General features: G+C 39.6%; 1 protein-coding gene across 4 annotated transcripts in view; it reads left to right on the plus strand.

The window, feature by feature from the left end:
* The window catches only part of ARHGAP28 (Rho GTPase activating protein 28), a 143,629-nt gene that overhangs the window by 97,704 nt on the left and 30,231 nt on the right, over positions 1-15,694 (plus strand). For 3 of the 4 annotated variants that reach the window (XM_079783397.1, XM_079783399.1, XM_079783400.1), the window contains 6 exons: positions 1,813-1,902; positions 6,326-6,410; positions 7,112-7,254; positions 10,980-11,145; positions 11,254-11,345; positions 13,293-13,370. In XM_079783397.1, the coding sequence (XP_079639523.1) occupies positions 1,813-1,902; positions 6,326-6,410; positions 7,112-7,254; positions 10,980-11,145; positions 11,254-11,345; positions 13,293-13,370 (654 nt within the window). The remainder of the gene's footprint in view (positions 1-1,812; positions 1,903-6,325; positions 6,411-7,111; positions 7,255-10,979; positions 11,146-11,253; positions 11,346-13,292; positions 13,371-15,694) is intronic. The other variant, XM_079783398.1, reaches the window with a different exon arrangement.

Genomic DNA, 15,694 nt, shown 5'->3' on the forward strand with positions numbered 1-15,694 from the left:
AGTCCCTCCCCCATAGTCTTGTGTATCAGAATCCTGTCATAGCAAGAAAGTGAGATGATCCACCAAACACATCATCCATGAAAACATAGGGTGGAAAGTGTGCTTCTATCTTATGCCTCTACAAGGCATAAGATAGAAGCACACTTTGGGGTGGATTTACAGTTCTCCAGGCCCCTACACTTCTCTGCAGAGTTATTGGTTTATGATTGATTAGTGTAGGAAGGGAGAGGGAGAGAGAGAGAGAAACATCAATAATGAGAGAGAATCACTGATAGGCTGCCTACTGCATGCCCCCCTACTGGGGATCAAGCCTGCAACCTGGGCATGTGCCCTGACCAGGAATCGAACTGGTGACTTCCTGGTTCATAGGTCGACACTCAACCACTGAGCCATGCTGGCCCAACATTTTCTTTTTTCCATTTTCTTTTTATCTACAAATATCAGTTGATATCCTACAGAATTCTTTACTGGTTTAAAGTGCTGTTAAATATATGTTCCTTTAAAAAATATATGTTTTCGCCCTGGCCAGTGTGGCTCGGTTGGTTGGAGCATCGTCCCATGTACCAAAGGGTGCAGGTTAGATTCTCTGTCAGGGCACATACCCAGATTGCAGGTTTTATCCAAGGTCAGAGTGTGTGTGAGAGGCAACCAATTGATGTTTCTCTCTCGCATCAATGTTTCTCTATCCCTTTCCCTTCTTTTCTTTCTAAAATCAATGAAAACATATCCTTGGGTGAGTATTTAAGTATAGATATATAGTTTTCTATCATTTTTAGTGATTTGAAGTGGGAGGGGATGTAGTGATTGTGAAGTCACCATCTTGATTTTGAGTTTCTTATATTCTTGTGCTTTATGTGTTTCTTTAAAAAAAGTGTCTTGTTCGTTTTATAAATTAATGCATGCCTTCTATAGAAAATTTAGAAAATACAGTCAAGCAAGATGACTGACAGTTTTTTAAAAAGACAAAACTATATGTTTTCGTAAGTATAAATTATATCCAACTTTGTAATAGGAAAGAATATTCAGGTTTTAAATTTCAGCAAAGCCATTGTACACTGAAGCAAAAATTTCTTCGTCCAGCTTTATAAATTAAAAATAACTTGATGTTATTGCTACTGAATTTTAATCTCTGAAAAAGGTTGTTTTAGAGTCTGTTAAAAAAAATAAGATGAGATGAGTTAAGATTGTGTTTGGCTACATGTAATAGAAAATGAAGAGGTTTTTTTGCCTCACACAAAGGGATGTGGTCCAAGTGTGACAGAGAAGCTACATGATGCCCCTTAGCATGGACCAACCTCAGATGACCTTCTGGCATTCTTCCCTGTGGCCATTGTCCTTACTCATACAAGATGCTTGGCAATCCCAGGCTTTCATCCATGTGCTGTCATGAGCATACACAAGCTGACTTTGCTCTTTTGTTCAGGAAAGCCATAGCTTTGCTGGAAGCACTCTTGGTAAATTACCCTTTCACCTCATTGGCCACACTTGTCACATGATCACTCTTAGCTGCAAAAGAACCTGGTCATCAAGTTCTGTAGTTTAATACCCAAATCCCTGGAACAAAACCAAGATATTGCTAAGGAAAATAGAGCTTGTGGTAGGCAATGGAAGCGTTTGCCACAGAGGCCAGTGTCACAGGGTGTTTAGGTGGCTACGATAATGAACCCTGAAGGGCTTGATTCAATTGTTTGGGCTCAGGCAGTTGTAACTTCATAGATTGCCACACATATCCAACTATGTGCACAGTGGAATGCACAAACACATTAGAAAATATTTGCCCGAATAAGAATGCACTTTCATTTCTCCCTTTAGCCAGATGCTGCTTCTCTCAACAGTGCTACCTTGTCAGATGGGTCCCAGGATGAAGAAGGGAAGTTTGCACTTCCCAGGAGTGGCTCTGTGGTAAGTCATCACATGCCAAGACAATTGCATGTCAGGGCAAAATTGCCAGTTCAAGGCAAAAAGAAGCAGTTTCTTCAAAATAGATAAGGAAAACTGTAAATAAGATTGCAAGAAAACCACAGCTGCCAGTAGATCCAGGAACCTTGAAATAATTAGGAGGAAGGAGACTCAAAACTGAGGACTGAATATATTTCAGTTTAAAAGAGGACTTAATAAATTAATACAACTACAGCCAGAAACCAAAGGGTGTTCTTTATATCTATCAAGCATGGAGGAATTTTATGAACTTGGGTCCTTTTAGCTGAATTCACACACATGATCTAGCTTAACTCTGCCATCTTAATACAGAAGTTCCTTTAACTGCAGAATAAGTTAAAACTCCTTATCCTTATTGAAGTTTTTCCACTATTGCCTACCTTTCCAACCTTAGCTCTCAAGACTCACCCATGCAAACCCTCCACTCCATACACACTCACTCACTTGGCCTTGAGTAACAGAACCTGTACTTTTCTTTGTTAAAATTATCATCATTCCCCCTCTCCCCCTTAACTGGTGTCTCTGTGCGGATGCTCTGGTGGGGGGTGATACAATGGACCAGAAGAAGTGAGAGCTCCTGCTAGAGGAGGCAGTGGTTCTCTGATGGCAAGTTGATGGACAGGATCAGCACTTCAGACAGACGGAGGGGGCACATTCAGATGTCCCCGCAGGACAATAGTTTCTCCTCTGTTGACCATTTTGAGATACTGGATGGTTGACATTCACATGCATGACACACTCCCAGTATATCCCATTGTTCTGGGAGATAATTGTATTATCCCCATGAAAATTAGCTTTTCTGTTGTGTTTTTAGATCTTCGGTTATGGAGTTCTTTTGTTTTGTTGTACAGTGATCACATAAGAAACATACAATAATGTGAGTGACTTTTGTCTAATGAGTACGTTGTCAGTGACACTACAGGTGTTGGCATAGATAGACTAGGAATGGCCCATACTGTCTGAACAACTGGCTGTAAATTCAGCCCTTACTTTCCATTTAAGACCACATTGGAATGCAAATGAGTATGTCTCATAAAATGAACTCCATTCTGCTGTACTTATTAAAACAAAGTAAGCCATTCACAAACTCTGGTAAGTACTAGAAGTAAGTAGTTGCCTATACTATGCCTTAATACAGTTGTGCTGTACCCCTGTGACTGGGGAGTCCTGCTTTAGGTTCTTGCCTACCATCCTTTATTTTCTGCCTCAGCTGGTGATACCCAGGTGCCCAAGATCTAGATGTTAGTCTCAACATCACCTATCCTCTCCCCCTCTACATGCCCATCACCGAGACCTGTGGATTGTATCATTTTAAGTAATTCTAGTGTATTTCTACTCCCCTCTTTTCCTACAACTACTTCCTTAGTACAGAAACTTATCATTATCTATCCATATTGCTGAAATAGCTCCTTAAGTCATCTCCTGATGTTTGTTTATACACCTCAAATTCATCTTTCCAAAGCTGCAAGTCTTGCTTAAAGCCCTCCATCCTTCCCCCCACCTTCTAGTTAATGGGAAAGCTCCTGGCATAGTCTGCCTCCCTAGCTGACTCTTCCGCCCCAGACGTTTTGTATGAGCCCCAACAAAGGACTGCCCGTGGTTCCAGGCGCACACCAAGCAGAAATTGAAGTGGGATGTTTGCACAATTGAGTTACTAAGAAAGTTGGTTGGAAAGGCCTTGTTTTTAAGGCTTTTCCGTGGCAGTTCCATGACCACAATTTTATTTGTAATAGGACCGATGCTAGTCATGTTTTTTCATTTCTTTATTCTTTTCTGCTAGCTTCTCCATATCATTGGTTGCTTCATTCATTCATTATTTTAAAAATCCTTACTGAGTACTATTGTCTGCAAATAGGATTCTTGAAAATTTGATAGTGTAAAAGAGATCTTTTATTGGAATCATAGAGCTTCCTGGGGTAGATTACTTAGATTTTTGTTTTATTTTCATTTTGTTTTCTGAAAACTGATTTGATGCTGATAATGACATAAATAAAATTTCCAGGAAAAAAGAAATCTCTTTGGCACCAATCTCCAATGTGACTGACTTTGGTTTGGTACTCAAATATCTTTTTTTCAGTCTCTCATTTTTTCTACACATCTGAAATGAACCTTCATGATACATGAAATATCTATAAATACAGGGTTTATTTTGATTACTATGACTTTATAGTTTGTTTGTTTTTAATCTAAATTCACTCTCATTATTCTGCATCAAAATTTTCTTTACTCTTCTTAGAAATGTTTTCTTTCAGATGAACTTAGAATAAGACTAATACTCCCCATTAAAAAAGAAATCTTGTTAGAACTCCACTGAGAATTTTATTGAATTTAAAGATTAATGTCAGGAAAAGAATTCACATCTTAAAATATTGTTTCTTATTGAGAAACAATGGTTGTATCTTTCCATTTATTTATATCATCTGTTCCTCAAAAAAACTTCATAATTTTCTATCTTACATTTTTTTCTCACACACTTTTTCACTGTTTAATTACTAGGAACTTACTAGTAATAGTCTTCTTTCATATTTTAAATGGTAGGGTTTTTATGAAATCTTCTAGTTTGTTTTTGCAGATATATAAGGAAATAAATTATTTTGTTCTTTTACAAAAAATATCTTACAGCTTCCTTTCTGAATTTTTTTTTACTTCTAAGAAATTTGATTTTATAATTTGCGCAGATATCATCTGAAATACTGAAAATTTTATTTACCCAATTTATTTTTTCTTTTCCTTGTCTGACTGACTGACCACAGTCACTTATAACATTGAATAATAATTATGGAGATCTTTAGGTAAGTTTTTATTTTCTTGTGATATTCTATTGTTTCATCATTAACTAGAATATTTATTCTAGGTTTCTTGCTATTTATCAGGAATGGAGGTTGAATTCTATAAAATGATCCTCATCTATTAAAATGAATGTATTATTTTTCTTATTTAAGCAATTACTTCAGGAAATTACAGTGATAGGTTTTCCTGATGTTGAACTATAATTTTGTTGCTTAAATAAATCCTACTTATGTGTTATATTATTCTTTTATTATACTATAGAATATGATTTGCTACTACTTTAGCATTTTTAACCACTAGTCTAATATGTGGGGTTAGTATGTGTTCATGTGTATGTGTGTGTAATGTTTTGTTATTGTTACCAGAGCTATGCTAATCTTGATACAAATAGGTTGTGAGCTTCAAATGTTTTTCAATATTTGGTAGTATTTTATAGTGAAAGAATTAATATGTTAATGTATTAATACTAGCTAACTCTTACATAGTGCTATCTACTAGATATTGTTTCATGTGATTTTATATAGGATAAGTCATTTACAATTCATAATAACACTTTGAAATATGTTCTGCTAACATCTCCATTTTACAGATTAGGAGACTAAGCACTAGGGAGTTCTAGTAACTTGCTTAAAGTCACACAGTAAGTGGTAAAGCCAGAGTTAAAATTCAAGCAGTCTGGCTCCAACATCACCTTTAGTAACGCCTAACTATGTCATGATTAGAGTTTATGAACAAAATGTGTGACCAAGTGCATCAAGAATAACAAATGTGGCTCAATGGTTATTGTTGGCCCAGTGTACCAAAGGGTCTCAAGTTCAATTCCTGGTGAAGGGCACATACCTGGGTTGCAGGCTTTATCTCCGGCCTGGTTGGGGCACATGTGGGAGGCAACCAATCGATGTGTCTCTCTCACATTAATGTTTCTCTCTCTCTCTCTCTCTCTCTCTCTCTCTACCTCTCTCTCTCTCTCTCTCTCCCACCCTCCCTCTATCCCCCTTCCCTTCCTCCCTCCCTTCCACTCTCTCTAAAAATCAATGGAAAAATATCTTCTGGTGAGGGTTAATAACAACAACAAAAGAATAACAAATACTGTGTCCTGGCCAGTGTGGCTCAGTTGGTTGGAGCATCATCCTGTACACAAAAAAGGTGACTGGTTTCAATTCCCAGTCAGGGCACATAGGTTGCAGGTTCAATATCCTGGTGTCGGGTATGAGTGGGAGACAACTGATCGATGTTTATCTATTATATCAATGTTTCTCTTTCTCGCTCCTTTCCTCTCTCTGAAATCAATTTCAAAAATACTATATTTGTCAAGCTCTGCGACATTAAGCAATGTAATATCTTTGTGTTAGGAAAGATATGAGCAATAAATATTTAAGAGCTAAGAAGATGCACTTATTTTAAACTTGACCTAGTTCTCTTTTGAGTTACTGTGTGAGCTGTACAGATCTGAACAGAATGAAGAAACAAAGGAAATTAGATGCAGGCTCAATAATGTCTTTTAATTCTCATATACTACAGAACATAAATCAGATTGAAATGTAGGGTAGACTGTATTGATGGTAAATGTTTTGTGTTCATCTTCCTTGTTTCACAGTCTATCCTTGAGACTATTCCAGATATACCAGTTCATTCCAATGGATCAGCAGGCCCTGGACAGTCAGTTCAGAATTCCGTGAGCGGTGAGTGACACAGCCTCCTGCTGAACTTAAGCTATGTCTTCTTATTTTTGTGCTGGTGCTCCATACAGTTAGCAGTGAATTTCTAAAAGGGAAATGTAGGTGTTAATTCTCCCCATATTGATTCTATTACTCCAGCATGCACTCCTTCCACCTCCAAACACCCTGTTCAGTCCCACCAGACAAAATTAATAAAGCCAAACTGAGAGCAGAATCTTTTCTTCCTTTGCTACCACCATATCATTTAGAAACCACTCGCTTGGGTAGTGTCTTTGTTTTGGGGCCTCTTTCACAAGTAATCTGGATCTGCTTAACAGTTGCAAACAAGCCGGAAGTAGGCCACTCTAACGATGCTTCCCCAATAGCAGCAACAGTAGGTCTAGATGGACTTAATTTTAATGTCATAATAATATATAGAAATATGCCATGTTTGGACTTCCTCTAGTATCCTCAAGGCCTTTCATGAGACAAACATCCAAAATTGAAAACATCACTTTAATAGAAAATTTGTTTAGATAATGATTGTAGACATTTATTTATATGGAAGTCTGATGATACTCTGTTCTGGGTCTGACACCTTTCCCTGGACGTAAACATTCTAACAGGCTTATGGATTAACTTGTAAATAGTTTGTGCTTATTTTAAAGTAAGTGGTATTGATTGATTAAGTGGCATATTAAATATTCTATATCATTTTTTCTTAGATGATGATTATCGGGTAAAGAACATTCCACCTGAAGCTGAAGAGCTGTCCTTTGAAGTATCTTACTCAGAAATGGTTACAGAGGCTCCAAAAAGAAGTAAATTTAAGAAGTCAGATTTTAAGAAAGAAGACTATGTTTTTACTGTAAGTAAAAGCTTTTATCACAGATGCCTGTGACTTCTACATGGCACAAACTAAAAATTTTTAAAATTTCTTTGCGTGTGCATAGATATAGGGAGAGGCCAGGCATCAGTTTTGCATAAACTCAGGGCGTTACTTGCTGTGCAGTGAAACCTGCCTGGCTGTTGCTGGCAGCCCTGGGATGAGGAAGAGTTGTGAGAATATGTGTACTTGAAGACTGTTGTAGAGATGAAATAGGCTTTCCACCTGGCTGTGTGCTTTCATGCACTTTGTGTCCTTACTTACAGGTTAATGCAGATTCTAACAGTACTCGTATACCTACTTGTGCCTCTAGAACCACATATCACACGGGAGCATTGCAGAAAGTCATCGTCATAACAATAAGAAATGAAAGCTTATAGGACAGACACTAAAAATTAATCAAAAAACAAAGTCAAGAATTTATAATTTTATTATGGATGAACAAGAAGTGCTCCATACTTCATTATCCTGAAAGCCTCATTATATCTAGGATATTCTATCCTGATAGCCCAATACAGGAACTATGTTACATTGATCTGCTTGCTATTCAATAAATGCATTTGAGAAGAGTTCATGATGTGGAGCCCTGAATTTCTGTGCTGACCAGGGCAGGCAGCATGGTGAGCAGGGCTCAGGTAGTTTCAGAGATAAAGAAATGAGTCATCTAGAAACAGGTGGTCTGCCCCAGGAGGCCTGGATCTTTCCCAGACAAACACCCCATGATGGAGAGGAAGAAGAGGGCAGGGCAAGAACTGTAAGACTCGCTGAGTGCCTTCTATGGGCTTGACACCGCACTCGGTATTCAGCTGTAATCTTCCCTGTGATTTGTCCCATTTTTCAGCTGAGGAAACTGAGGCCCAAAGAAGCTAAGTAGCCCATAGCTAGTAGATGGCAGAAACAGGATTTGAACCTATGAGTATTAAACTCCAAAAACCCTCTTGGTCTCTAAGCAGCCTCTATGTTGAAGGGCACAGGGGCATTCTAGAGCAAGAGAGGGAGTCCAGTGGGACTCTGGTTTCATGGGAAGTCCCTCAGAATCTTCAGAGAGAGCTGCCCAAGGGAGGACGCTTGCCCCCAGTCCTCTCATCCAAGTGTGTGTCTCCTCCTGAAGTTTTGCACACTCAGGGTACAGGACAGCCTCCCTCCCATGAGGAACTTTGCATAGGGTTTAACATGCAGTAATTGCTCAATAAATGATTGTGGTTCTTGTCTATATTGCTGTTGTTATGTCTTGTTATATGGGGTCTTGGTCTCAGAAAGAAGATAAAATAACTAAACATTTAATAGGACAAGTTATACCCCAAAACACATCTTACATTTTGTTGTTTAACTTTTAAATAGTTGGAGTTCCAATGAATAATTGTTGATTGTATGAATGAATGAATGAATTGGGTGGATTTAAAACCCCAAGGAAGCTCTAATTTAAGGAACCCCTATGAAGATTGTGTACCTAAAGCTTTGTAATTTAAATAACTATAGTATTTTTCTACTTTAACTTTTTTCCCCCAATGCTAGGTTTTCTGAGAGCCAAGTATTTGTTATATACTTTATATATATACTTATATATTTATATATTTACATGTTAATTACATATTTATTACTTAATACTTATATTTTATTATTATCCTATCTAATAAAAGAGTAATATGCAAATTGACCGTTCCTCCACTACACCCACAAGCCATGTCCACCAGCCAATCAGGAGTGAGTATGCAAATTAACCCAACCAAGATGGCTGCGGCCACAGAGCGAGCAGGAGGCTTGGGTTTCCCCAGCAATGGAGGAAGCCAAGCTTCCCGCACACCCTGGCTGGCCCTGGACTCTACTCAAGGCTACAAAGTTTTAATTATAGAAGATAAATAAATCCCAACAGAAATGGCAGCAGCCACAGAGCTGGAGAGAGCAGGAGGCTTGGGTTGCCCCTGGTGATGGAGGAAGCCAAGCTTTCCACCCGCCCTGGCCTCCGCTCAAGGCTACAGAGTTTCAATTATAGAAGATAAATAAATCCCAACAAAAATGGCAGTAGCCATGGAGCTGGAGAGAGCAGGAGGCTTAGGTTTCCCCAGCAATGGAGGAAGCCAAGCTTTCCTCCCTGCCCTGGCCTCCGCTCAAGACTACAAAGTTTCAATTATAGAAGATAAATAAATCCCAGATACCAGGGCCTCCGCTTGGGTTGCCAGGGGTCATGGCTGGCCTGCAAACCACCACAGGCCCCTCGCCCAGGCTGCCCCACGCCCCAAGGGAACCCCCACCCTGATCCGGGAAACCCTTCAGGGCAAACCAGCTTGTCCCCACCCGTGCACCAGGCCTCTATCCTATCTAATAAAAGAGTAATATGCAGATTGACCATCACTCCAAACACAAGATGGCTGCCCCCATATGATCAAAGATCCTGCCCCCATGTGGACACAAGATGGCCAGCAGGGGAGGGCAGTTGGGAGGGACCAGGCCTGCAAGGGAGGGCAGTTGTGGGCAATTAGGCCAGCAGGAGAGGGCAGTTGGGAGGGACCAGGCCTGCAAGGGAGGACAGTTGGGGGCGATCAGGCCAGCAGGGGAGGGCAGTTGGGAGGGACCAGGCCTGCAAGGAAGAGAAGTTGGGGGTGACCAGGCCTGCAGGGAAGGGCAGTTGGGGGGGGACCCAGGCCTGCAGGGGAGAGCAGTTGGGGGGACCAGGCCTGTAGGGGAGGGCAGTTAGGGGCAAATAGGCTGGCAAGGGAGCAGTTAGGCATCAATCAGGCTGGCAGGGGAGTGGTTAGGGGGTGATCAGGCTGTCAGGCATAAGCGGTTAGGAGCAATCAGGAAGGCAGGCAGGCAAGCAATTGGGAGCCAGCAGTCCTGGATTGTGAGAGAGATGTCCGACTGGATCAGGCCTAAACGGGCAGTCGGAAATCCCTCGAAGGGTCCCAGATTGGAGAGGGTGCAGGCTGGGCTGAGGGACACCACCCCCCATGCACGAATTTTGTTCACCGGACCTCTAGTATATTAATAAGAACAATCTTTTGCTTTTTAAAGGTTTTCTTATAGTCTATACAATATTTCTGGATTGTTGAAGGGTTTTTTGTTGTTTTAGTATATTTTGCTTTCTAGTATGGAAATAGAGAATATAACAATATTATTGTCTTCAAAGTGATAGTAGGATTATTTGGCACTTACTCTGCATTTTTCTCTTCTAAGACTACTTGGAATCACCTAAATTTTATTTTGAAGGTAAAATAACTACTGTTTCATCAGCATGTGCGATCAGTTTCAATTTGGAAATTACAGTATTTTAAACTATGCAGAAGAGAACAGATGATGCCTGATTTAAGGACTGATAGTTCATAATAAAAAATACATTGAAAGCTCTCCAGGGAGTACCTAGATGATGTGGCTGTATGCCTGTCTCACATGTGCCCATGGTGTATAGATTTCATGCGATGCCTGGGATGTTTGCTATTGTCCATATAGGGGCGTCCTTAGAAGAAAGCAGTTTTTACAGTTGGGATGACGATGTTATAGTATTCTCAGACCACTGTTTTGCTTCACATTTAGCATAGTAGTAACCTGCAGATGTTCTGACAATTACATTCTTAATGCAACATGCTCCTCAGAGATTTTTGTTTTGTTTTGCAAATAGCATACATATTTAGAATGTCCAAGTGCATTTGAGTGAAAGCATAGTAATTTTTCTTTGCAATAAAAAACAAATATCCTTATATATATTTTAGAAACTTATTGTTCAGAAAACCAGATTTGGCTTAACTGAAGCAGGAGATCTGTCTTCAGAAGACATGAAGAAAATCCGCCACCTCTCTCTGATTGAATTGACGGCCTTTTTTGATGCCTTTGGAATTCCACTGAAGAGAAACAAAACAGAGAAAGTAAAAGGAAGAGGTAATTAAGAGGACTGGTTTCTTCTGATTTTAACGCTTTGACACTTTGGAATAAGATAGTGGGTTTTTTTCTGATTCTTTTTTCTTTCTCAACTATTTTCCAATGAAGACAACGGGATTTTTGGAGTTCCACTTACAGTCCTACTGGAGAGTGACCGAAAGAAGGACCCTGGAGTGAAAGTGCCCCTTGTGTTACAAAAAGTGAGTGGAATATAAATGAACGGGAGATTAATAGAACCTCGTGCTTGCAATTTGCTATTTGTAAACCTGTTAATGGATTTCCCTTTAGAGTTAAGGACACTAAAGCTAAGCCCTGTTAGGACTCAGGCCCAGGCCATTTTCAGCTTTCTTCCATGAGGCCCCTGCCATCCCACAAGTACTTGGACCAGTTTGCCTTGCGGGGAACTTCTGGAGCCTGTTGACCATAAAGCATCAGGTGGTGGATACAAATGCTCTGTCACATGGCTTCCTTTGGTTATATCTGGTTTATCCAATATTTTAAAAAATATTATTTGTGTGTATGTATGTATTTATTTTTGTATATTTGATTATTCTGTCTGAGATAAAAGATGACTTAATTATCAGCAATCTATTTATTAATCATATAAATATTTGCTGAGCTATATCATAGGTTGGGCATTTCAAAATGTGTATTTGTAATCATTTAGGTGAATTTTCCAACAAAGCTTAATAAATATAAAAATCAGCTTGTTATGGTAATTTTTTAGGTGTGACTGGGAAAATATGATACAGTTAGACAAAGAGGAATTTTGATTTGGGAAGTTTTAAAGTGATATGATTTGAACTATCATATGCTATCTCCCTATCATTGATGAATGGCACATTTGCTTTTAAGTCATGTTTTTTTTATACCCAACAATTTATACCAGTTTACCTAAGTATGCATTTATTTAAAAGTGACATCCAGTGGCATAATTAAAATTCCAAGCCCTAAACATAAGTCTTATTGAATTTTAAATTGAGGTTTTAAATATGTGAAAATATTGACTGAGGAAACATATGTTTACATTTTTCACAGTAATAATTCTCCATCTCTTCACTATCTTTCTAAATTTTGTTACCACTAACTAAAGTTGAACTACTCCCCAAACTAGGTGATTAGTTAGCTTCCAGTGGGAGCAAGGGGGATGGCAGAGGAGGCCAGCAACATGCCAGTGTGCATGGGGGCCATCTGTAGGGTGTCTCTCCTGCACGGGGCTGTGCCAGTGCCTTCCACATCCTGTCACATCTCCTCAGCACTGAGCAGCCAGAGGAGGTTGGTGTTATCATGTCCCTCCTACTGATGAAGCAACTGAGGTAATAGTAGGGTAGGGTAATTAGCCACAAACACAAGCAAGCAAGAAGTAGACGGGAAAAGGAGCTCAGTATATATCCAAGGCCAAGGTCCATGGTGACTCTAAGATATTTCTCTCCATACCTGCATTAGTTCCAGGCATTATGTCTTGAAGGAAAAATAGCAAGAGACTCTTGTGTGAAGTTGGGCAAGTATTTATCCTTACCATGCCTCAGTCTCCTCAGCCATAGAATGAGGATTCTAATAGTACCTTCCTCAGCATTATTGTGAGGATTTAAATGAGTTGATAGATGTAAAGTACTAAGAATGGCATCTAATACACAAAAGGTACACTATCAATGTTAGTAGTTATGATGATGATAATGATTTTAACACCATCACCATGAGAGATCATGAGAGCTATAACCCTTTGGTTGTATTTCTAGAGTTCCTATACTTCCTTAGCCAGAGTGGTTGTAACTAATGATAGTGAATTTAGAATATTTTTTTACTGGCCAATCTGCAGAAAGAGGTGTAGTAATCAGACCTTAAAATAGTGAAGTGGCAGCATATTTTAGTGGTGAAGAGCACAAGTTGAGAGTGTCAGTGCCATTACTTTGATGGTTAATCTTGGGAAAATGATATAACAGCTCTAAGTCTCCATTTCCTCATTTGCAAATCAGAGGCTAACGTTGACCTCATAGGGTGGTTGTGAAAACTTAAACAAGGCATTCAACTACCAGGCACATATGCATGCTTGGTAATTTATCACTTGTTGTCATCAACGGTGTTATTTCAGATGTTTGCAATCATATTGGAGGTATTTATTTTTGTGATGTATCATTGTTTTCTAGTTTTTTGAGAAGGTTGAGGAGTCGGGTTTGGAATCTGAAGGAATTTTTCGACTTTCAGGATGTACTGCCAAAGTCAAGGTAACAAACATTTTTTTTCTCTTCCTAGTTAGAGATCTAAGCTAGCTAGACCCAGTTCGCACAAGCATCAGGTATTGAGTCCTTTGTTGTTTTGATACTATCACTTGGCCTTACCTAGTTTTCCTCCTTACCTATGATTAGATGTTGTTTATAGTCCTAAGTTGTGTATTCTTTTAAATTAAAACAACAATTAAAAACCAACAACAGTGAAATGACACATCAATTCACCATCAGCACTGCTATTGTCTTCAGTTTGAAATGGTCCCATCACTGTTTTTGGTGTCAAACACTTTAATTTGTTGTGTCCCTCTCACTCATTAAGCCAATTATTATATGAGCCCTTATTTCCATTACCAGTTGCTTTAGATTCAGAAATATTCTTTGGCTCTCTTTTTAATGAACGTCCTTATAAGAATTTGTAGGAATGGCCATAACCACTACAATACTCAGTAGTTCTAAAGCCCAATTCCACTTAATGTTAGTTTCTACATATAAAAGCACCTCTGTGCTCAGCCGGTGTGGCTCAGTAGGTGAGCGTCGACCTATGAACCAGGAGGTCACGGTTTGATTCGGTCTGGGCACATGCCCAGGTTTTGCAGGCTCGATCCCCAGTGTGGTGCATGCAGGAGACAGCTGATCAGTGATTCTCTCTCATCATTGATGTTTCTCTCTCTCAATCCCTCTCCCTTCCTCTCTGAAATCAATAAAAAAATATAAATAAATAAAAAATAAAAGCACCCATGCAATGTGAGTCCTTGACTTTGCTTTCTTACTTCTGTATGGTGCAAACTCTACCATTCAGTAAAAAAAAAGAATCACTAGGGAAAAAAAAGCATTTTTCATAAATTTCCAGGAGCATATGCCACTTTATCTACTGGTGGACATACACAGTGAAGAACTCCCTCCTGCCCGTGGACCACTCTGGCTGGTGGACATAGAAACATGAGCAGTTTAAATGTTGAGTCCCTCAGAAAAATGTCCAGGGAGAGGGAAAAGTGAATCCGATTCTGTTTAGAATATTAAAAACAAATGCATAAAGGCGGAAAAGCATCTCTTCATTAAATCATTTTTCTACATGTTTTGAGTAATTCTATTTCTATCAGAAGTCTCTGAGTTTTTATATAGAATCTGAGAAGATGTTTTTCTAAGTGGAAACTAGAAAATAGGCTGTGTCTGTTGGAAGCTCCAGAAAGCAGATGCTGGGATGAAGTGAGGAGAAAAGCATTATTGGTGGTAGCGCTTCCGTAAGAAACGGGGATGGAGGCAGGATTGAGCAGGCTGAGCCTCAGACCACAGTTCAGGTCTGGCAGTTCCTCCTGTCCCATGAATCAGCCCCGCACTGAGCAGATGGGCCAGGCCCTACCTAGCCCCAACACCACACTCAATCACGGCGAGGGCTTTCTATGGAGGAGGGGCTGGGGCAGACCAGAAAGTCCTAACAGCTGGATAGTCAACTACCTGGATTTTTGCAGACGATCAGCAAGTTCTTCTCTGAAGGGAGATCGGAGAAGGGCACCGTACTTTGTCAGTGGCAGAAGGAGAAGGGCAGTTGGGGGAGTTGTGACTTCCCTGCCATGAGAGATTTCTAAATACTGGCACAAGTTCATGTGAAAGGCAGGGAAATCTCTAGTGGCTCCTCCAGGTATATACTTTCTAAATTGAATCTGCTTTCATCTCAGGTTCTCATAGATAGGGTAGTCATATACTGCTGAGCAAACATATCCTCAGTCCAAGGATGAAGGCTATCACTAGTTTTGGTTAAATCTTTGGTTATATTTGGATAATCTTTTTTTAAAATATATTTTTATTGATTTCAGAGAGGAAGGGAGAGGGAGAGATAGAAACATCAATGATGAGAGAGAATCATTGATTGGCTGCCTCCTGTATGCCCCACACTGGGGATCGAACTTGCAATCTAGGCATGTGCCCTAACCTGGAATCGAACTGTGACTTCCTGATTCATGGATTGATGCTCAACCACTGAGCCATGCTGGCCAGGCTATTTGGCTAATCCTTGACTGGCAAATGCTTACCATTGGCTTATTAATTCCTTCAAAGTGTTCTCGTAGGCACATGCATCTCTGAATCACATTGGGTAGAAGTCCCTTTTCTCCCCTAATCAGTTTTTTGTCGTTTCAGCCTACTTATTCCACCTATTAGTCCAAAAAATGGAATCCAGATGTTTTCATTGTTTGAGTTCCAGGAAAGCCAATGTGAAAAAAATCTGAGCCAGTGAACAAAAACAGAGGAACGTTGCAGTTAGAAAGGCCTTGCAACTTGATATAGTAAAGGGGTCTTTATTCCTCTCCTCGTTCAAACTTTAA

Source organism: Cnephaeus nilssonii (assembly GCF_951640355.1).
Source record: "Cnephaeus nilssonii genome assembly, chromosome: 11".
Classification (NCBI taxonomy): Eukaryota; Metazoa; Chordata; class Mammalia; order Chiroptera; family Vespertilionidae; genus Cnephaeus; species Cnephaeus nilssonii.